This window comes from Alternaria conjuncta (genome assembly GCF_024043145.1).
Source record: "Alternaria conjuncta strain BMP 0040 chromosome Unknown scaffold_7, whole genome shotgun sequence".
NCBI classification, from domain to species: domain Eukaryota; kingdom Fungi; phylum Ascomycota; class Dothideomycetes; order Pleosporales; family Pleosporaceae; genus Alternaria; species Alternaria conjuncta.
This window is the reverse complement of record NW_026250096.1, coordinates 1704039-1724301: the sequence shown is the minus strand read 5'-3', so window position 1 is coordinate 1724301 and position 20263 is coordinate 1704039. Positions and strand designations below refer to the sequence as shown.

The following is a 20263-nucleotide window of genomic DNA, read 5'->3' as shown; positions in this document are numbered from 1 at the left end:
CTTCATAAACACGCATGCGTCCTACATCCCCTACGTTCCACGTCTCCCAACCAGGGACTTGAAACACCATGCTCTCCTCGTCCTCGAGGATATGGTGTTCGCTGGAAAGAGTTAAACCAAGCTCCTCTCTGCCTTGATGAACGAAACGTGAGAGGTCAAAAGGACGTTTGGAGGAATACGCTTTGTAGCAGCGACCCTCAGTATGTTGTTCGCGATAACGACGTCGACAGTATTCTTCATCCCACCGGAGTGGATATTTATACTTCCGATAAGCCGCCAACACAGCCCTCCGCTGCCAATGAAAATGTTTACGCAGATAATGGTATATAGCTGCCATCTCCACCCTCGGCTCTACATCCCCTCCCAAAGTAGGTACAAACCATCCCAGGAGCTTGTCCCGGAATGTCCGCATCACCATTTCCTCGGTAAAAAGCCTGGTGAAAAGCTCTTTCCACGCGAAAGAAAATTCCCACGGCGAAGCATCTGTGTTGATGCATAGATTGGGGATGACGACATCACTCCTTATACCGCCTTTTGAGTAGCCTTTGTTCAACGTGCCGTTACCGAAGTGCACGATGATGTTGGAATCGAATTGCTCCCAGGGATGTCTTTTGATGTTTCCTGTGGCGTGTTCGTACCAGCGGTTGGGCATTTCGGTGAGACGGAGACCGGTACGTTCAGTGAATACCACGATATCTGCGCCGTTGTTGCTTGAGTCATCTTTCTGGAGGGTGCGCGGTGGTGTGGGGGCGGTGAATTTCACGAGTGGGCATGAGCCATAGTCATGTGGGATTTCGAATGATAGCTTGGGGACCCAGTGGGCGAGGAAACGTTGCTCGAGGTGCGCTTTGTGGTGCCGGGTTATGTGGCGCAGGTTTGTCCATTGGTAGGCTGGGTCGTGGGAATGGAGGGTGATGAGGGTGGTGATGATTTGGTCGATGAGCTCGCGGGGGAGGGCTGGCTGCGATGGCATTGCTGGTATTCATGGATTGGAGATGTGGCTGCTGGGCGGTGTCTAGGTGTTCGACTAGTAGGCTGAAGCACGATGAGTCAACTAGTCAATGCATACTTCTGTTAAGATTATGGAGTCAATGACCTCTCTAGATAGATTCAATGAATTCTCTAACGACCATTTTATGAGTGCTGATATGGCCCGTACGAATTCCAATAACCACGTTGGCGATTCCATAACCTCTTGCGGAGGTTGGACTGTGCGCCACGCGTAACGGTGGCGTCGCGTCCATTGCAGCTATCGCCAACTACAACCGCAGCGTCCACAACGACATGACTATCATCAATGCCTCGGCCAACGATACCCTTCTCTAAGATACGTTTGCCATCGGACACCTTGGCATCACGTCTGCGTGGTGTGAGACAGCCAAGTTACGAGGTCCAAAGCGGAGGTGGTGCATGCCGTACCTCGGCAACTCTTAGCTCTCCCAACATCAATGACCGAAGCAGTAGCCACGGACGAGTCGTCTCTCCGCATCTTTTGTTAAACTACCCCGGATTTCCTCCCTGAACCGTCCTTTCCACCTCATCCTCTCTCCACAGTACGCAATCATGTCTGTACCGTACGACCGCGCCTACGATCTGCTTAGCAACAGCAAGGATGGCCATATCTCTGCCTCTCAGCGCATTCCCGTCATCGCGCGGCCTTTTGTCAGCGAGAGGGCGGCGAAGACACTCGACCTTGTAGGTGACTTGGCAAGCTCTGGATGATTACATGCTGACATGTTCATAGGTAGAGAAGTTCGTTGAAGAAGAGTGCATCCCCGCCGACGCCGTATACGTTCGCCAGATCGGCCAGACTGTCCAAGAGCGCTTCTCGTCACATCCATCCATCATCGAAGACCTGAAGAAGAGGGCACAAGAGCTTGGACTATGGAACATGTTCCTGCCCAAGGCACACTTCAAGGAGGGTGCTGGTTTCAGCAACCTGGAGTACGGCCTCATGGCTGAGTACCTGGGCAAGAGCCGGACAGCTTCCGAGGCTGTCAACTGCGCTGCTCCCGACACTGGCAACATGGAGGTCATTGCCAAGTACGGTACCGAGGCACAGAAGAGGCAGTGGCTGGACCCGCTGCTGAGGGGCGAGATTCGCTCTGCGTTCTTGATGACGGAACCTCAGGTTGCGTCGAGTGATGCTACCAACATTGAGATGACTATCAAGAAGGATGGCGACCATTACGTCCTGAACGGCCAGGTTAGCTCATTTTCCTCCCTCCCTCACCCACCACGTTACTAACAACGCTCAGAAATGGTGGTCATCCGGCATTGGCGACCCTCGCTGCAAGATCTTCATCGTCCTCGGAAAGACCGACCCCAACAACTCCGACAAGTACAAGCAACAATCCGTCATCCTCGTCCCCAACACCACCCCCGGTGTAACAGTCCACCGCATGCTCTCAGTCATGGGTTTCGACGACGCACCCCACGGCCACGGCCACGTGACCTTTGAGAACGTCCGCGTCCCCGCCAGCAACATGGTGCTCGGCGAAGGCCGCGGCTTCGAGATCATCCAAGGCCGTCTCGGACCCGGACGTATTCACCACGCTATGCGCAGCATCGGCTCTGCCGAGAAGGCACTAGAGTGGTTCCTCGCCCGCATCAACGACGAGCGCAAGAAGCCATTCGGCGAGCTCCTCAACAAACACGGCATCATGCTCGAGCGCGTCGCACGCTCCCGTATCGAAATCGATGCCGCCCGCCTCTCCGTCCTCAACGCCGCCATCAAGATCGACGAAACAAACGCCAAGGGCGCGCTCAAGGAAATCGCCGAAGTCAAGGTGCTCGTCCCCGAGGTCAACCTCAAGGTCATCGATTGGGCTATGCAAGCCTACGGTGGTGCGGGTGTGAGCCAAGATACTCCGCTTGCGCAGATGTGGTCGAGTGGCCGTACGATGAGGATTGTAGATGGGCCGGATGAGGTGCATCTGTTGCAGCTGGGTAAGAATGAGAATAAGAGGGGTCTTGCGCATAAGGCGAGGATTGAGGCGCAGCAGAAGAAGGGTGAGGAGCTGTGTAGGCAGTATGGCATTGAGCCGAGGGATCCTTTGTACCTTAACAGGACGAGTGGGGAGGCTAGTAAGCTGTAGATGGCTTTCTTGGGTAATCAGACAGTGTCGTAGCAATGATGAGTTTGCACGCGAAACTGCTGGGTGTTGTGCATATTGCCTGTGATGCACGTGCTGAATGTTGAGTGATTATTTTGGTGCCCGTTATCTCGAGTCGAGCTTCTCAATTGAGAAGTCTCATGCAGATTGATCGAGGGAACGCCATGTTGTTGCAGACATGGCGCAAAAAGCCCGCGTTTTATCGGTTGGTTAGTGGTAGTTGTTAGACGGGATAACTAGTCAGAGGCGCTGGTGATGACTGCTCAGGGTTAGTCCTTACGGTGATTGCATGGGTTTTTTTAGTGATGCTTGGCCAGGGTAATTCTATGGAGTCATTGCTAAATGTCGGTGGTGATGATCATTGTCAAATGCTGTTCAGAAGTGTGAGCGAGACTGTTTCTCAAAAAGATTGCCGGGGTTTGTCGGGGTATAGCTATTGGACTTTAGGTCCGAATGAATAGGTGCATGGCGACGATCAACGGCAGGATATATATTGAGATTACTACTTAGCATGGCGAGATCATGTCATAAACAATGTCGGTCTAATTGAAAGAAGTGTTCCGGAACGCCCGCGAGAAGGACTTTGGATGTACTAACTTGTCTGACGTCGGACGATCGATTACAAAATCCATACAAAGAAAGAAAGAAAAGCCGTCTAAAGAGAAACGTTGTGTTCATGAGAATAAGGTCCCAAAATCTGGCATCTCAGCCCCAGCCCACGGCTCACCCATACCAATGAAGCCCGCTTGTTGGCTCGCTAGAGCTCTTGCAAATAGCTTATCTGCGAGATCTTTCGCGGCATATTGGCGATTGTCTTCTGCTCTTGTGTTAACAATACTTCTCTTTTCGCGAGAGGACCTAATTAGATAGGTGCATATAGAATTTAGAAGTTATAAGTTGCTTATTTACGTTGCTACTACAGTACTATAAGACAAGATAGAAGAACTAGAGTATGTATTATACTCTAAGTTAGAAAAGGGTAATATAAAATAGTTACTACTACTACGTCTTTATTACTTATATAACGCACATACTATAGTAGACTTTATTATTACTACTACTTCTTTAAACTTAAGTATTTAAATTAGCTACTATAGCTTTATAGTACTTAAAGGCATCTTTTATAAAAGCTTTTACTCTATAAAAACTACTATAAGTAAGTTTACTTTACTAGTAAAGAGTCTTTTCTTCTTTATTATTACCTCTTTTCTTAATATATAAATGCAGAATATAAAAGAGTATCTTTTTATTCTTAGCTAACTCTATAGTATATTATAGTATTAGTATTAAAGATATAGCTAACATTTATTTTAGAATTAATAATTACTAAGAAGACTTTTCTAGCTACTAAGAAGGCTACTATAAATAGCCTTCTTTAATAACTTTAGACACCTAGCTATATACTATTACTAGTAAAATAGATATTTCTTAAAGTAAATACTAACTTTATAAATAAGCTATAATAAGAATAATTTAATACTATACTAGCAGGCTACTATATAAAGCTTACTAACTTTAAGGAGGATTAGAGAGTTATAAGATAGCTAGCTAGAGTAAATAAAATATATTGTAGAGCATATAATTGTATAGGTAATAATGGCCGCAGGTGAGACACAAGGGCGATTGTCTTCTGCAAGTACAACACTACGTCGATATTGTACGTTGCCATTTGCAAGGAGATCGGCGCCTTCATCAACGAGAAAGATCATCATCGCGATACGTCCATGCTCCGTGGCGCCTTCGAACGCGGTTCTGCCATCACCAAAGGCTGGTGGCGCGTTGATTTCGGCGCTCGCCTCTAGCAAGAGTTTTGCAACGGCGATGTTACCCGTGATTGCCGCTAGCTGGAGGGCTGTTGCTCCTGCTCGGATGGATGGAGGTTCGTTCGCTTTGGCTCCTTGGTTGAGGAGATATGCTACTGTGTCTCTGCTTCCGGCCTGTGCTGCTGCTTGCAATGGCGTCCGATTGATGCTCCGTGGGATCGGCCGAGATTCCTGTGTGCATGCTTTGTATAGCTTCTTCACTGTCTTCAGCGAATCAAGCGAGATTGCGTAGAGTAAGACTGTCATATCGCCGCGCTCTAAGTCTCGATAAACGACAGTATTGTAGTTCTTGACTAGGGTTAAAAGGTAGTCAAGTGTACCACCATCAACACCGTTGCTTTCAGCGTGGAGACGTATTGCTTCACCGAGTGGACTCGTGAATATACAATTAGATGGGGCTCGTCGATCGGGGAAAGGTCTTGGTCCGCGGTCTTTCTCAACAGGCCCAGTGATGTTGATTTCGGCTGCAAGAAGCCTGAATAGCCGCAGATCCTTACGTCGTATGATCTGGTATAGGGCGTCGCATCCGAAAGATGGTTCGCTCTCTGGGTATCGACTCTTGAAAGCAGAGAGCAGCAATGTGGCTATGTCTGTCATGCCGAGTACAGCACATATATAAAAGGCACTGTTGTCGAAAGGATTTGCCCCTATTGTCAACAACTCTTGTATCAGACGAACATCATTTCTGATTACGCCAGCAGCAAGAGGAGTCAAAATCGTCATGTTCTGCCAACTCTCAGTCAGAAACAGATTTTGGTAAGATGTACGTTGTGAGTTGAAGGACACGGCTTGTAGACCATAGGCTATCAAGATGTTCACAACATTTTTGTTACCTTTCAAGATTGCGGCGCTGAGGGGTGTCAGATGCCAGCACGAATTGTAGCCAGGTGGGCACAATAGTGGTGTCATGTTCCAGTCTGAGAGCTTGTGGTGATCCAGCACAAAGATTGTGTCGACGGGATACTCCATGGAGAGTATACAACCTATGGCTGTTATGTTGTCCCACCGAAGGGCTCCAAAGATGGCAAAGTTTTCATAAGCTCTCCCTTGGAAACGACCGAAGCTCCTGGAATAATGACCATACAACTCTAGCATACGAAATGCATCCATAGAATTCGTGAGAATCCTGACAGCGTCTAGCTGCTTATTCTCGACTGCTAGTTCCAGGCACCGCATCGTCGGCGTAATCCCCACAGACAACAGCTTCTCGACGGCATGCGATTGACCTTCTCTAACGGAAGCCTCTAGAGCTTTTTGCATGCCTGCTAGCTTCTGTGGGAAGCTTTGCAGTGACAAAAGATGATCGATGAGAACAACATCACCAACCTCGCACGCAGCTACAAAGGCCGAGACAAACCCGTCCGGCTGGTGGGAGAGCTCAGAGATGAAGTCGCGCGCTTGAAGTACTTGAAATGCTCCACGGGAATGGTTCTTGATTGACTCGCCCAATGCAGTAGAATCCTGATAGCGTTCGCAATTGTCGTCATATTTTCGGTAGTATGTGTGTCTCTGATTATAAGGTGGTATCGACCAACGAGCATTAGGGTCCAAACCGCGATCCAGAAAGGCTTCGAGCATCCTCACGTTGTTACACTGGGCAGCGCTTATCAAGCAGTTGACGTTGGGTTTCGCACCTTCCGCAAGCAGAATGTCGACCGCGGATACATGGCTGCGTAGGACTGCACCTGACAATGATGCCGACAACACCGACTCCCAAAGCTCTTGGTTACCCGTATGAGCGGACGAAGCTCGCTCCATGATCACACTGATTGTGTTCGATAATGAGTCGTCCCAGTCTTCTCGTAGTAGGGCTATTGGCAGCCCTTGGTGATTGAAGAATACCTCAAAGCTCTTGCCCAAGGAATATTCGACTAATAACTTCAGTTCATCTTTGCTGCATTGTTCCATATGCATCACTAATGATGCGGGCTCTATTTCTAGACCGCGAGGTATTAAAAGCCGTATGATCTGGAATCGTGCTTCGGCGTTGGGATCTTGGGTGCGTGGGAAGGCGCAGATCTCGTTAAGGAAATAGATGTTCCTTCCCCAATTAGGGTCAGCATTATGATCAAGAAGAACTCGCGTTGCGTCAATATGCCCATAATGGCTTGTGTACTGCAATGGATAGTAATGTTGGTCTCCAAGTAACACAGATCGATTCGCAAGACCCCCAGGATTCATGCTCAGGATGGCGTTCAAAATCGGTCCATCCCCTAAGAATAGCGCTGCTCGGAGCACGCTCTGTGTCAATGCCAGACCGAATGGCGATGGAGTGGATTTGATAACACTGCTCATAAATTCTGGTCCAAGCGAGAAGCAGTACGTTATTCCTGCCTCGAAGATGTGGTCGAGCTTTGTCTTCGGCTTTTCGAGAGTACGGACAACATCATCGTGGTTGATCAAATAGTTCATGATCATATAAATGAGCTGATGATCGATGCTCAGTCCGCGCACAAGGGGCAGCGCGCCCGGACGAGACATCCCCACTATTGCAGATTCAACCGCAGTACTGTCACCGAGAAGAATGATATGACCATTTGATGAAGCCTTTGGGAACAAGCGCAAGATAACGGGTATCATTGAAGTCGCGAAATCCGGTATAGCAAGGTCGCTCAACAGGTCCGTCGTACGTGATGGAAAGTTGTCTAGGACGCTCCAGGCGGAGTCGCACACCCCATATACGCTTGAAGTCGCATGCTGAGGTGATCCATGATTCTGGGGAAACAATGATCCAGCTCCGCGGCGAGACACTGGGGATGGCAACGTAACGCTAGTCATTGAGACCGACGAGATGTCGTGCCATAGGCTGCTTGATGTCGATGGGACGATGCTGGGCGCTCGGGGGCTGATTCGAGCGGGCGGCAGGTTATGGTGTTGTGAAGAAGAGGTCCTTATCGCAAGGCTGCGAGGGCTGTTGTTAGGCGCTATGAATTGCCGCTCCATATTGAGACCATCCATTTCCTGGTCGTTGAGCATCGAAGCGTGACGACGACGATCATGTGCTGCTCCATATTTATGGACTCTCCATTTTCTCAGCTTCGTTTCGTATTGTGCTTTGCTATCGATGAGTCAACATGTGCCACTGCCACCTAGGAAATACCTTATTATGCACTTACGTTGCCATGAAACCGTACTGAGCGTTCAATATATCCTGGACTCCACCTGGAGCCGTTAAAGGCTTGTTCTCCGAGCAATACAAGTGTAAAATGATTGCTTTGTGGAGGTCCCATGTATGCTCCGCGATGCGTGGTGAGTATCTGTTCTCCGGCATGGTTACGTTCAGTGAAGTGAGATTTCAGAGAATGTGGAGCATCGAAGTCCGAGGAAGTATCATAATGAGTGTGAATATGAGGATGAGAAGAGTAATGTTTCGAGGACCAGGCTGATAGCGGGGCACTTGCCCGTTCAGTGAGTGACGACATCACGTGAATGGCGCCTGCCAACCCTGTTGGCGAAATCTGAACTCAGCCACCTCGTGAATGCATGCCGGACCAATGGCGTCTGCATTACTTACCGATGTATGCAAAGTGTAAAGCAGAATCTGGTTTGAAGCTCACACTGGTGGTTGATTCGACGAAATTGCAACGACTGCGCCTGCTCAGTTCAGATTCCGGCACATGCAGTCTCTTTCAAATCAGAGTCCGGCATGCCAAGCCTCATCAATTCGAGATTCTAACGCGTGTAGCCTCTTGCATTGAGGTTTCCGGCACGCTTAGCCTCTGCCACATAGGATTGCACCACACCTAGCCTGATCTGTATCACAACGCGAAGCTGAAATCCTAAACACCAGCTGCTTTCGTCAAATCTGAACAAGAGGACTATGGCAGGAATCTGCTTTCCCAGCATATATGATAGACCAGCGAAGACGTTGATGCACTCACCAACGCGCACATCTAATGATGACCTGGTCAAAAGACAACACAATCTCCGTTCTCGCTCTTCTCGCAGCATGTATACCGATGTTCATCCTCATTGTTACGTGTCTGCTTCGTCAGAAAAGACGACGCGCTTTGCAGCGATGTAGGTGACTGGACGAGGAAGCCGCGATAGTAGCGATGCTGACAAAGACAGCCCGAACAGACGTTGAAGCACCATCTGTAATGCCTCCCTTGCAGTCTTTCCATTGTGGGCCGGTTCGCAGGGAGTCTGCGCTTATGGCGTTGATTCTCGTCCAGAGGGAGGTGCAATTTGCGGATCGTGGGTCTTATCAGTCGACCGGAGCATGTTGAGAGAAGCAAGTGTCGCGTCTCCTTAGTTTTATTAGCTAGAGAGTCCTTGGAGAAGCCGTCGTTGGGGGTTTTTGGAGCCATCTGTGAAGTTGATGTTAGACTGGAGATGAGATGATTTTGTTACATGGAGCTGATAGCTGCCAGCCTCCAGGGCAGGGCAGGTGCGGGATGGTTCCGCTAGCGCGAACGCGTAATTGAGAGGCTCAAGCACGCGATCAATGTATGAGGTTCACTTCGCGCCAAACCACACTTCAACGACATGCCACCCCACAGTAGAGGGGAGTCCCTTCCTTCGGGTTTCTATTCGAAGTCTACGCCCAATTTGCCTACCTTGACGTCATTTGATGGTCAAAGTCGCGATGACAGTGCCATAGCATCCCCTCCACGCTCGGCGACTCGTCCAGGAGCAACTCCTCTATCGCCAATATCGAATAGCGCTCTCTCCGAGGCGGCCTCTGTAGAGGATAACCAAGATGAAGACGAGGATCCTTTCATGGTGGAGGACGTAGTCAGCGAAGATGAAGAGGACGAGGAGGAGCCAGCGCCTACGTCTCGACCATTACAGACCTCTAAATCGTATAGTCACCTCCCGCGACATACTGCGACAGCGCTGTTCCCGCCCTTCTACAACAGGCCTCCGACCCCGCTACCGCCGTCTCCATCATTGACCTCGCTACTTCGCCCCGCCTTCAGCCGCCCAACCTCGAGACCCACAACCCCAGACTCGTCGGATGTTGAAGGATATACTAGAGCTGGCTCGCATACCACAGGCACAAGCACACCCACGAACCTCGCGAGCTCGGCACGGCATGCGCCGACGGTACCCCGGGCCTCGCCGAAAGTGCCTACATACGAATACTATGGCTTTGCACTGTACCTGGGCAGCTCCGCCGCATTCCTGATGTACATCCTCTGGGCATATGTACCAGCTCCGATGCTGCACCAGATGGGCATCCACTACTACCCGAACCGGTGGTGGGCGCTCGCGGTGCCATGCTGGCTGGTGGTGCTAGTCATCTACATCTACGTTGCCCTTGCAAGCTACAACACGCGCTACCTCACACTACCGCTAAGCAGCTGCGAGAACCTCGTCGATGAATGCGCACAGATAGCCGTTGTCGATCGCATGACTGGGCAGATAGTACGCGACCCGGTGCTAGTCACAGACAAGCTACACGACAAGGACAAGGAAAAAGGCACTAGAGCCAGTGCTCCTCCCAGCCGACGAAGCTCTTTCTCGGCATATCAGTTTAGCGCACAAGATGAAGTGGACTGGAAAGGCTTCTGGAGCACGGGAACAGATGCCGTGATGGATGTGCCAATTGGCGGCGTCTGCGAGATACTCTACGGCCGCGACAGATGATTGATACCGTCATTCTGACTACTACTTATTCAGCGCGACTGTCATTCTCGGCCAAAGATACCTTGTGCGCGGAAAAAGCTTGTCGCGGGCAGTGGGTCGCTCTAACCCCCACTTACACCTGCCCCTCCCGAACTGCGAGATTCGGAAAGAACCATGCTTGTCAGGCAAGCGCCCCGCTACACCATGAGCTGTTTACTCGTCGGATTGGGCGGATGGCTCATGCTATCTAGCTGCTGTAGCTTAATCCCGAGCTTGGTTTACTTACTCAGCGGGGCATGCAGCGAGATAGCTGGTATAAGTCCCTCCTGACGTCCGCCTTTACTCTTTCCCCATCCCACCTCTGCTCGTGAGATTCGCCGCTTTGCCCTGGGTTCAATTGCTTCACTCACTTCCTTGAACAGCTTCCTTCGTTGACAAGCGTTCAATTGACCATCATGAAGTCTGTCGTCGCGCTTTCCGCTCTCTCTATGCTCGCCGGTGCCGAGGCAGCTGAGACCGTCCTTGGAGCTTACATCTTCCACCGCCATGGCGACCGTACACCAAAAGCTCTTGCTCCTACCAACTTGACTGCTCTTGGTTACGAACAGGTCTACACATCCGGCCAGTACTACCGCTCACGTTACCTGTCTGGCGACTCCAAGATCCACGGTATCAACGAGGATGAAGTCAAGCTGTCCCAGCTTCAGGTTCAAGCACCGGTCGACAATGTCCTCCAGAACTCGGCCATGGGTTTCCTCCAGGGACTTTACCCTCCTGTCCAGACGGTTCAGACTCTTGCCAATGGCCAGAGCGTACAAGCGCCAATGGATGGCTACCAGCTCATCCCAGTCAACACCATTGAGACTGGCTCTGGCTCCGAGGACAATGGCTGGCTGCAGGATGCGTCGAGCTGCCAGAACGCAAAGACCAGCTCAAACTCCTACTTCGACAGTGAGGCGTACAAGAGCCTTGCGTCCAGCTCCAAGGACTTCTACTCTTCCATTGTTCCCTCAATGAACGGCGTGGTCAGCGATGAGCAGGTGTCTTTCAAGAACGCCTACGTCGGTATGCATATCCTAATCCGCCTTCATGTTCACAACTAACGCATGTCAATAGTCTACGACACCATCCACGTAGCCGAGATCCACAACTCCAGCATCCCCAACTCCGACGCCCTGACCAACACCACCCTCACCGAACTTCGCACTCTCGCCGACGCCCACGAGTGGGGTCTCGCCTACAACGCCAGCGACAACATGCGCGCAGTTGCCGGCATGCAACTCGCGGGAGAAATCCTGGAATACATGAACAACATTATCAGCACCTCTGGTTCCAAGAAGTTCGGCATCCAGTTCGGCGCCTACGCTACCTTCATGTCCTTCTTCGGTCTCGCCGACCTGCAAAAGGTCAGCGACGACTTCACCGGCGTTGTCGACTACGCTAGCTCCATGGTCTTTGAGCTCTTCACCAACGCGAATGTCGACTCCGGTTTCCCCAACGGAGACGACCTGCAAGTCCGCTTCCTGTTCCACAACGGCACGGCTAGCAACACCAGTGAACCCACTGTCTTCCCTCTTTTCGGCGGAAGCGAGAACGCTATCTCGTGGACCACGTTCCAGGATAAGCTGAATGAGTTTGCTATTACGACTACGGAGCAGTGGTGCACTAAGTGTGGTAACACTGCTGGTTCTTGCGCTGCGTTTGTCAAGGACAACGGCGCTACTACTGCGCAGCAGAGTGGAAATGGCAGCAGCGATATCTCGCCTGCTGTTGGTGGTGTTATCGGTGCTTTTGTCACACTGGCTGTTGTTCTGGGCTCGCTCGCGGCGCTTATGTTGGTTGGTGGGTTTAGGCTTGTTAGCAAAAAGGCGCTTCAGAAAGGTGTTGCGCAGAGTAGTGTTGAGCCTAAGGCTTAGGGCCTGCTTGGGCGAGACAGCGTGTTGTATGGTAGTGAAGCGAAGGATAGAGAATTCCACATCAGCTTCTGGACGTGGTATGGTATGGAAAAGGAACGAACAAGAGGTGTCACGATGTGTATGAGATCAACGAATAAATGAGAACGCTGAAGGGTACATTGTCAAAGTCTTAGTCTAGGTCCTTCAAGAGATAGATGGTCGGCATTCACTGTCTGTCTACATCTTGAAGAACCTAGGCTAAGACTTTGGCAATGTATTCTCCGTTCATCTCTTCATTCCACTGTATACTTGCAATACGGGTATAACATGTCCCAGCCTATGACGCAGATCCCTTTTACCCACCCTCCCAAACGCCAGCAAATGCATGAAGTCGTCTATATCATAACGCAAGAGAAAAGAAGATCCCTCCTCCCTAGACCTTCAACACACTAAACCTATCCTGCGGCTTGACCTTCGGCGCACCCAGCCCCTTCCTGACCTCATCCAACTGCTCCATGCCACTCTGCTGCTTCCCCTTCTTAACCCTCCTCCCACTCTTTCCAGCAGTATGATGGCTCCCCAGAAAGTCATCCATGATGCTGTCGAAATCGCCCCGTAGCGGTGGTGCCTCACTACTTGACCACCCACTCATACCACTCATCTTGCTCATGCCGCTCATCTTTGACATGCCGCTAACCATGGAAGCAGAGTCGTCGTAGCCGTAGTCGTCCTCAGGGAAGCCATCGTCGTCAGCGTATTCTTCTTCAATTTTATCGAAGCGCTGGTCGAGCAGTGTGAGGCCTTCTGTGCGGTGGAGCGCGGAGGAGGACATGGAGTATCCGGATGTGGATGTTTTGGCGCCTTTGCGCTTCTTTCTGCGGCCGCCGGCTGTTAGCGCTGATGCGCCTGTTATGAAAGATTGGTTGTCTGTTGCGGCAGCGGCGCCGTTTCGGGGATTGCCAGGGGTTGGTTTAGCGGCTTTGACGTCTTGTTTGAACTTTTTGAATTCATCGAGGTACGCCATGTCTGCTGCGTCGGCGGGGGCGGGCGCTTCGTCCGGAGCGGGAAGGGAGGATGGGTCTGTGGGGTCGTTGTTGGAAGGTTTCTGAGCGCGCAGCTTGGGGGAGGAGGCTTTAATCGTGTCGTCGGTTTCCCAACCTGGGTCTTCTTCAGAGAGGAAGCGGTCCATGGGGTCTCTGTCGTCGGTCTCGTCGTCGAAGAGGTCGGCGCTGTCCCATTCTCGTTGGTCGACTTCGAAGCCGTCTTGGGCGAGTTCGTTGAAGATGTCCTCGTCGTCCTCGACGTAGGCTTCGTCTTCGAGCGCTTCGAGCACTTCGCGTAGGCGCGGGTCCATGTCTGGTTGGAAGCCCTTGAGGGCGTCGGGGATGTTCTGCTGGTCTTGGTAGGTTGTCTTGCGCACGAACTCTGAGGGTGCCATGTCTTCTCCGAATAATTCGCTCGCGCTGCTGATGTTGCTGCTCACGCTGAGGTCGGCCTGGCTTCTGCTGTCGTTCAGCGATGCGTCGCGCAGCATATCCGCCAAATCCATCTTCTGCTTTCCCTTCTTCTCCGCTTTAGGCTCGATGAAGTACGAGTCGCCGCTGCCAGAGCCCAGGTCGCGCATGTGCTGCATGTAGTCGTACTCGGTGTCGTCGTAGTATATGCCATAGTTGGCGGCTTCACCCTCGTTCTTCCGCACTTGGGCGCCATATTCGCTTTCTAGTTCGCGTCTCGACTTGATCTTGCTGCGTCCCGTCGCGGCTGAGTATTGCGACGCACGCGAACTTCCTGCGGGCTCGTCGGTATCGCGTTGGTTCGGCGCGGCCCTCTCGGCAAAGACCATCTGCGGGGCATCTTCGTCGTGGATTCGGGGGTCATTCTGGGCGCGGTGGACGAGACGGAAGTTGGTCGCGTTCTTCTTATCGCTGTCGCGGGGTTAGCGGGGTACTTCAGACGCGCCTTCACAATTCTCGACTCACATGAACTTTCGGCGAGGCATCTTGGCGGCTTATGTGAGAGTTGAGGTTGCTTGCTACGGCAGTGGCGAGTGTGCTGTTGTGGAAGTCTGGGGAAGGCGCGCTTACAAAAGGGTCTTCTCAGAAAAAGAATTTAGCGAGGCACTCGGTGAATGACGTGGTGGGGCAACTTCCGTCGCAACTTTCTCTTTCCACCCACCCCTCTATTTGGGCCAAAAACACCACAAACCACGCGATACACCACTTCCAACCGCAAATATGGTGCTCGCGAAATCCAAGAAGAGCGTCGGGCTGGGTAACAGCCTGATGAACGACAGGTTCAGCAAGGGAAAGGGCGACAATCTGCGCAAGGGCAACTTCAACGCCGGTATCGAGCGAACCGGTCAGAATGGCGAGAAGGTGTGTTATCCATACTACAACTTTGCTCTGGATGTCTGCGCACGCGTAGGAACATCGCGCAATGAGTGGCACCCGGTAGAGCACGCGACCAAACCCTTACTAACATCCCCCAGTACATCACCAACGAGAAGAAAGAGGCGTCGTACATGAAGATGCGCTCCGTCACCGAACAAGGCGCCCTCGACGACTTTCTTTCCACGGCAGAGTTGGCCGGTACCGACTTCACCGCCGAGAAGATGAACAACGTCAAGATTATCCACAAGGACCAGAAGAACCCGTACCTCCTCTCGCCGCTTGAGGAGCGCAACGTCACTAAGAAGCACAAGGAGAACAGGAACCGACTGACTGTACCGAGGCGACCTCACTGGGACAAAGACACTACACCACAAGAGTTGGACGAGAAGGAGAGGGCGTCGTTGCTACAGTGGCGAAGAGGCTTGGCGGAGCTGCAAGAGAACAACGATCTTCTCCTCACACCGTTCGAGCGCAATCTCGAAGTCTGGAGGCAATTGTGGCGTGTTATTGAACGGTCAGATCTGGTCGTGCAGATTGTGGACGCCCGTAACCCGCTCATGTTCCGATCAGAGGATTTGGAGGACTACGTCAAAGAGGTGGACCCGAAGAAGAACAACTTGCTGCTGGTCAACAAGGCGGATATGATGACGCTGGAGCAACGGAAAGCATGGGCCGACTACTTCACCGAAGCTGGCATCAACTACAAGTTCTTCTCGGCTGAACTCGCCAAAGAGATGAACGAGGCTCGTGCTGAGTTGGAGGCAAGCGACGACGAGTCGGACGATGCCGGCGACTCTGACGAGCTTGTGACTGACGAAGGCGAAGACTTTGAGGAAGAAGACGACAAGCTCGCAAAAGAAGCCAAGAAGATTGACCTGCAAGACAAGCAGGAAGAGAAGGAAAAGTGGGTGGACGAAGAGACAGTCGACGTACCGGGCGCGAGCCAAGCAGAGTCGGACGGCGACGAGCGCACGCGAATATTGACAACAGAGGACCTTGAAGCCCTGTTCCTCCAACATGCGCCTGATGTTGATACCGGACCAAACGGCGAGCCGCGAAAGACTTCAATCGGTCTGGTCGGTTACCCCAACGTCGGAAAGTCGTCCACGATCAACGCGTTGATTGGCGCAAAGAAGGTGTCGGTTTCTGCAACACCCGGAAAGACCAAGCATTTCCAGACCATCCATCTCAGCGACAAGGTCATGCTCTGCGATTGTCCTGGTCTAGTGTTCCCCAACTTCGCCACAACCAAAGCTGAGCTCGTGTGTGCTGGTGTACTTCCAATCGATCAACTTCGCGAGTACACTGGTCCCGCGGGTCTTGTCGCACGTCGCATTCCGCAACCCTTCCTTGAAGCGCTCTACGGAATGAAGATCCACCCCCGACCTATGGAGGAAGGCGGAACTGGTATTCTGACATCCGAAGAAATTCTACGTGCCTACGCTATCGCCAGAGGCTTCTCCACCCAGGGTCTTGGTCAGCCAGACGAGTCTCGAGCGGCGCGATACATCCTCAAAGACTACGTCAAGGGCAAGATTCTCTTCTGCCACCCTCCACCCACCGACCCACCGCTAGACCCCAAGCACTTCAACCGCGAACTCTACGACGTCGACCATCTTCCCGCCAAGCGCCGACATCACCCTCTCGCATCTCTTCCCGGCAACACCTCCCTCGCCGGTGCGCTAGACGATGACATGTCGCTGATGGACGACGAGCTCGATGTCGGCGTACCCGTCCAGGGAGAGAAGACACAACGCATGGACAAGCGTTTCTTCGGCCCCGGACAAGGTATGGGCAGAGTGAACCAGCCTTTCCACTACAAGTACAGTGAGCAGGGCAAGGAGCTGAGTGGTAGGAAAGCCAAGATGGTTGCTGCGCTCGAGGCAGATGTCGACCCCACTGAGATGAAGATGAATAGCAAGAAGCACTTCAAGGCCAACAAGAGGAGGGCGAAGAAGGTGCGGTCTGAGTATGTGGATTAGATATCGATGCGTAAGGGTGGGAATATGGAAAAAGGAATGGGAGGTTATGAATGCATGATCGGCGTTTGGATCTGTTTCTTGGGATGATATACCGGGAATTCAATGCATAGAATATAAAAGTCATGTTATCATCACTATTTCATGCTGTGGTGTCGCGTACGGTTTATGTGATCCTTTTCATTCAAGATACTTCGCTGGACTATGTCTGTTCGGGTGGTGGCTGTGGCGGAGAGCAGGCGCTGGGTCGCAGCTTCACGCAAGTTCACCAAGTCATTGGTGCTATTTGCTGAAATCCACGCCAAGCCAAAACTTGCCTAATCGGGACTGCTGTCACGTTTTCTCCGAGACTTGGTACAAAAGTCGCCAGAACACGTGGGATTTATGTGATGCATCGTAATGTTTGAATGTCACTGCAATCGATGGCTTAAGCGAGACTTGCTGGATTGGTGCAGGGTCTGGGGGAGTGAGTATGTCCACTGTTGTTCACAGCTTCGACTTTCATCCCATCGTCTCACCACACCAAGCACTTATCTCCCGCCAGTGTATTGTTTTTGCCCCTGTTCTTTGTTAGGGGAAGGGCGAGCTATCACTGTCAAGGTGGTCACATCGCGACAATATCATGACATCGTTCAGTTTACGGGTGCACGTCGAGAGAAAGGCTGAGTAGGTAGAATATATATCTGTGCGACTAATTAAGGTATGAGATGGGCAGGTAGCCATTCTCTAGAGGGGGTTAGCTTACGGCACTGCACTGCAATCTCTAGCGCGGAAGAGCAAGGAGGATAACACGGCTGAGATGACAAGGCTGAACATGTGGATGAAGAACGATGAGAGAAAAGTACCTCCCCATCACGCTAATGAGATACCCGTTCGGCACCAAAATGTTGTCCTGAGTCTTGCGAGTGTTCAAGACGTAATCTGAGAGGAATAGTCTCCGTGCTCTTATCTTCAGCACGATTGTTCCCTTGCTCAGTATGATCTGCGTGGCTCGAGCCTTCCATCCACCTCTTCCAAGCCGCAAAACCCCAGCACAAAACGCTACTAATACCCCAGACACCACCCAGAACGATAGGCGCACCATATCCCGCCATCGCCGCGCTAGTCAGAGTCGCGAACACAGATCCAGCCGCGACGCTTCCAATACCAGCTTGAATACTCGCTGCAATACTCCCTAGGCGAATGTTAGTCTCAGCGTCACGGATAAAGAGTTGACTCTCAAAAGTGCCGTACCTGCGGCGACACCACCGGCTGTAAACCCAATGAGCCCCAAGAAGGCAGACGTACATGCCATGAGAACTACAGGAACAATGAGTGCAGCAGTTTCCCAGGGGTACTGCTTTATCCATTCCATTGCCGCTTTCATGAGTGTTGCGATCTTCAGATTCTTGAGAGCTGCAATCGCTATTTCCAATGCATCACCAGCTTGTATTTTGGCAGCACGAACTGCTATTGTGAGGTGGACGACAGCAGCATCCATGGTACCAGGAAGAATGGGAGCTTTGCGAATCAATTCCATCGCGCGCACGTCTCTGAGGGAGCATTTCAGTTGCCGGTCGCGCGTCTCGGAAGGGGGCGAGATGTTTGAGCCGGATGCATGCCTCTCATCTATGCTGAGGAGATCTAATCGCTTGCGAGTGCAGGTCTGAAGGCTTGTTGGGATCGCGGGACTGCTGCGGTCTTGTTACTCCGACTGCTGTGCTGCTTGTTCAGGTAGTAATTCAGCCTTACCTCCTGATTGAGTGGCAATTTTTCTTTGCCAGAATGCTATTTAGATGTCTTTTCTGTAGATGCCTTAACCTTTGACTACTTCGTGACATTTCGGCGGGTGAGTGTATATGTACAGCAGCAGATGTCGCGTCAGTGATAGATAAGCGCTTGCCGCGCCGCAACAGTGAAGTGCGGGGTTTGTGTAACCTTGCACGCTGTCATCTTTGCCAGCATTGTATGGCGCAAACACCGTTTCAAAAAGGACTTCTGCTGCACTGCCTCATCGTTGACATTGAGTTAGGCATCTCCTCAATCCTCAAGGTTGGTTCGATGTCTATTGACCAGCCATCATTAGCTGTGTATACTTGTGAATGAGGCATCGAGCTCTTGAGCAGTGGAACAGATTTGTGGTTTGATCATGAATCGCATTTTCTACTAATCACCAAAACATCTAGCCTGTGTCTAAAATTGAACGCCCAAGAGTTGAGACACCACTTCATAAAGCGGTCCTCCAAAGAAAGAGAAGAAATCATCGGAAGACCCAGAATGAGCAAAGTAGAAATCCAAAGAAGCCCCTGCGAACAGTCCTCCTGTAGCTTCCATCCCCGTCCCCTGAAAAATGGTTCCATGCCTCGAAATGTGTAAGCGGATCGTTTATGCGACGCTGGCGCAGTTGAGAGCCTGGATGTTGACGATAGTGCCCTATTGGTGTTGCAGATTAGTATGAGTTGATGGAGGCGAGCGTGAAAGGGGATGACTTACCGCCGGGGCGTCGGTGTCACAGCAGCGGATGCTACCATCGCAGCCAGGCTGTTGGACGCTGATAGGAAGAGTGACGCACTCAAGGGCGCCGACGAGCGTATCCTTGGCAGCGCAGCAGACTGCCTTCTCGTTTCCGCCCTTGCAGACAACGTTTCCGTTGCCGTTGCCTTGGGGAACAGCGGAGACGGCGACAGCCAGGGAGAGGATGGTGATGAAGAACTGCATGTTGAAGTTGTTGTTGGGATCGAAAGAACGATTGGAAGTTGTAAGAGTGAGTGGTGTTGTGGAAGTGAAGATGCTTGTTGTAGTGATTGTCGTGATGAGCTGATGATTAGACTTGGAGTCGAGGATGTGAGGTCTTATATACACATCTTCGACGTGCTGAACATCGTGTCTCTTCTGCTCTGAGGTCTTCTTTCTTGCTTCTTTTTCGCGCTGGTCTCATACAGTCCGGTGAGGACACAGGAGATCGTCCGATGGAACGTGCAAGAATGCCAGACCGACAGTTGCTGAGAGCATGTTGAGTGCCAAGCGCAACCTTTCACGAGACCACTTTGTCTTTTGCATAGTGTCAGAAGCGTTGGGGTAGTAGGGTGAGGTACGACACACTGGAGCGAACCGTGCTTCGATGTTTCGCACATTCGGTACCTGATTCTCCTAAGGGTGCATTGGCCCCTCTAGCCTCATCAGGGAAAAGAACTACAGCGGATATGGTGATAATCCGCAATCAGAGAGCGGTCAATCTGCTGCATTCTGGAGCTATCTGTGTTAGTCGCTGATGTAAGTAGCGGATCTACCCTGGGGTGGTGTGGTGGGGGTAGATGTCACGGTGGGGTGCAGCCGTTGTTGCCGCCTCCCGCATGCCACTCGACGTCTACGCTAAGCTCGATGAGGAATTGCCTTTCCACCTGGGTACACCACCCGTGGACGTACCTACCTACCTAGGTAAGCAGCGTCAATCTCATCGACCGCCCGAAAGAAGCAATCTCTGAAGTTTCCCGAGTGGCACGGGAGGAA

At 51.7% G+C, this 20263-nt stretch overlaps 7 protein-coding genes across 7 annotated transcripts; 4 read left to right on the top strand and 3 right to left on the bottom strand.

Moving 5' to 3' along the window:
* Window positions 1-560: 560 nt before the first annotated feature.
* On the bottom strand, window positions 561-973 carry J4E85_005696 (uncharacterized protein; the record flags this gene model as incomplete). Its single annotated transcript, XM_051469939.1, is given in 2 exon segments — window positions 561-621; window positions 639-973. 2 exon segments carry the CDS (start codon window positions 971-973, stop codon window positions 561-563), a joined length of 396 nt encoding a protein of 131 aa, XP_051326770.1.
* A 590-nt stretch (window positions 974-1563) lies between these two features.
* Window positions 1564-3098, top strand: J4E85_005695 (uncharacterized protein; the record flags this gene model as incomplete). The annotated part of the gene is made up of 3 exons (XM_051469938.1): window positions 1564-1695; window positions 1745-2206; window positions 2259-3098. 3 exons carry the CDS (start codon window positions 1564-1566, stop codon window positions 3096-3098), a joined length of 1434 nt encoding a protein of 477 aa, XP_051326769.1.
* Window positions 3099-9427: 6329 nt separating this feature from the next.
* On the top strand, window positions 9428-10531 carry J4E85_005694 (uncharacterized protein; the record flags this gene model as incomplete). Its single annotated transcript, XM_051469937.1, has 1 exon — window positions 9428-10531. One exon carries the CDS (start codon window positions 9428-9430, stop codon window positions 10529-10531), a length of 1104 nt encoding a protein of 367 aa, XP_051326768.1.
* A 434-nt stretch (window positions 10532-10965) lies between these two features.
* J4E85_005693 (uncharacterized protein) lies at window positions 10966-12426 on the top strand (the record flags this gene model as incomplete). Its single annotated transcript, XM_051469936.1, has 2 exons — window positions 10966-11575; window positions 11627-12426. The coding sequence occupies 2 exons, from the start codon at window positions 10966-10968 to the stop codon at window positions 12424-12426; spliced, it is 1410 nt and encodes a 469-aa protein (XP_051326767.1).
* A 412-nt stretch (window positions 12427-12838) lies between these two features.
* On the bottom strand, window positions 12839-14404 carry J4E85_005692 (uncharacterized protein; the record flags this gene model as incomplete). The annotated part of the gene is made up of 2 exons (XM_051469935.1): window positions 12839-14330; window positions 14385-14404. 2 exons carry the CDS (start codon window positions 14402-14404, stop codon window positions 12839-12841), a joined length of 1512 nt encoding a protein of 503 aa, XP_051326766.1.
* Window positions 14405-14639: 235 nt separating this feature from the next.
* On the top strand, window positions 14640-16777 carry J4E85_005691 (uncharacterized protein; the record flags this gene model as incomplete). The annotated part of the gene is made up of 2 exons (XM_051469934.1): window positions 14640-14780; window positions 14894-16777. The coding sequence occupies 2 exons, from the start codon at window positions 14640-14642 to the stop codon at window positions 16775-16777; spliced, it is 2025 nt and encodes a 674-aa protein (XP_051326765.1).
* A 2361-nt stretch (window positions 16778-19138) lies between these two features.
* J4E85_005690 (uncharacterized protein) lies at window positions 19139-19471 on the bottom strand (the record flags this gene model as incomplete). The annotated part of the gene is made up of 2 exons (XM_051469933.1): window positions 19139-19186; window positions 19247-19471. 2 exons carry the CDS (start codon window positions 19469-19471, stop codon window positions 19139-19141), a joined length of 273 nt encoding a protein of 90 aa, XP_051326764.1.
* Window positions 19472-20263: the final 792 nt, after the last annotated feature.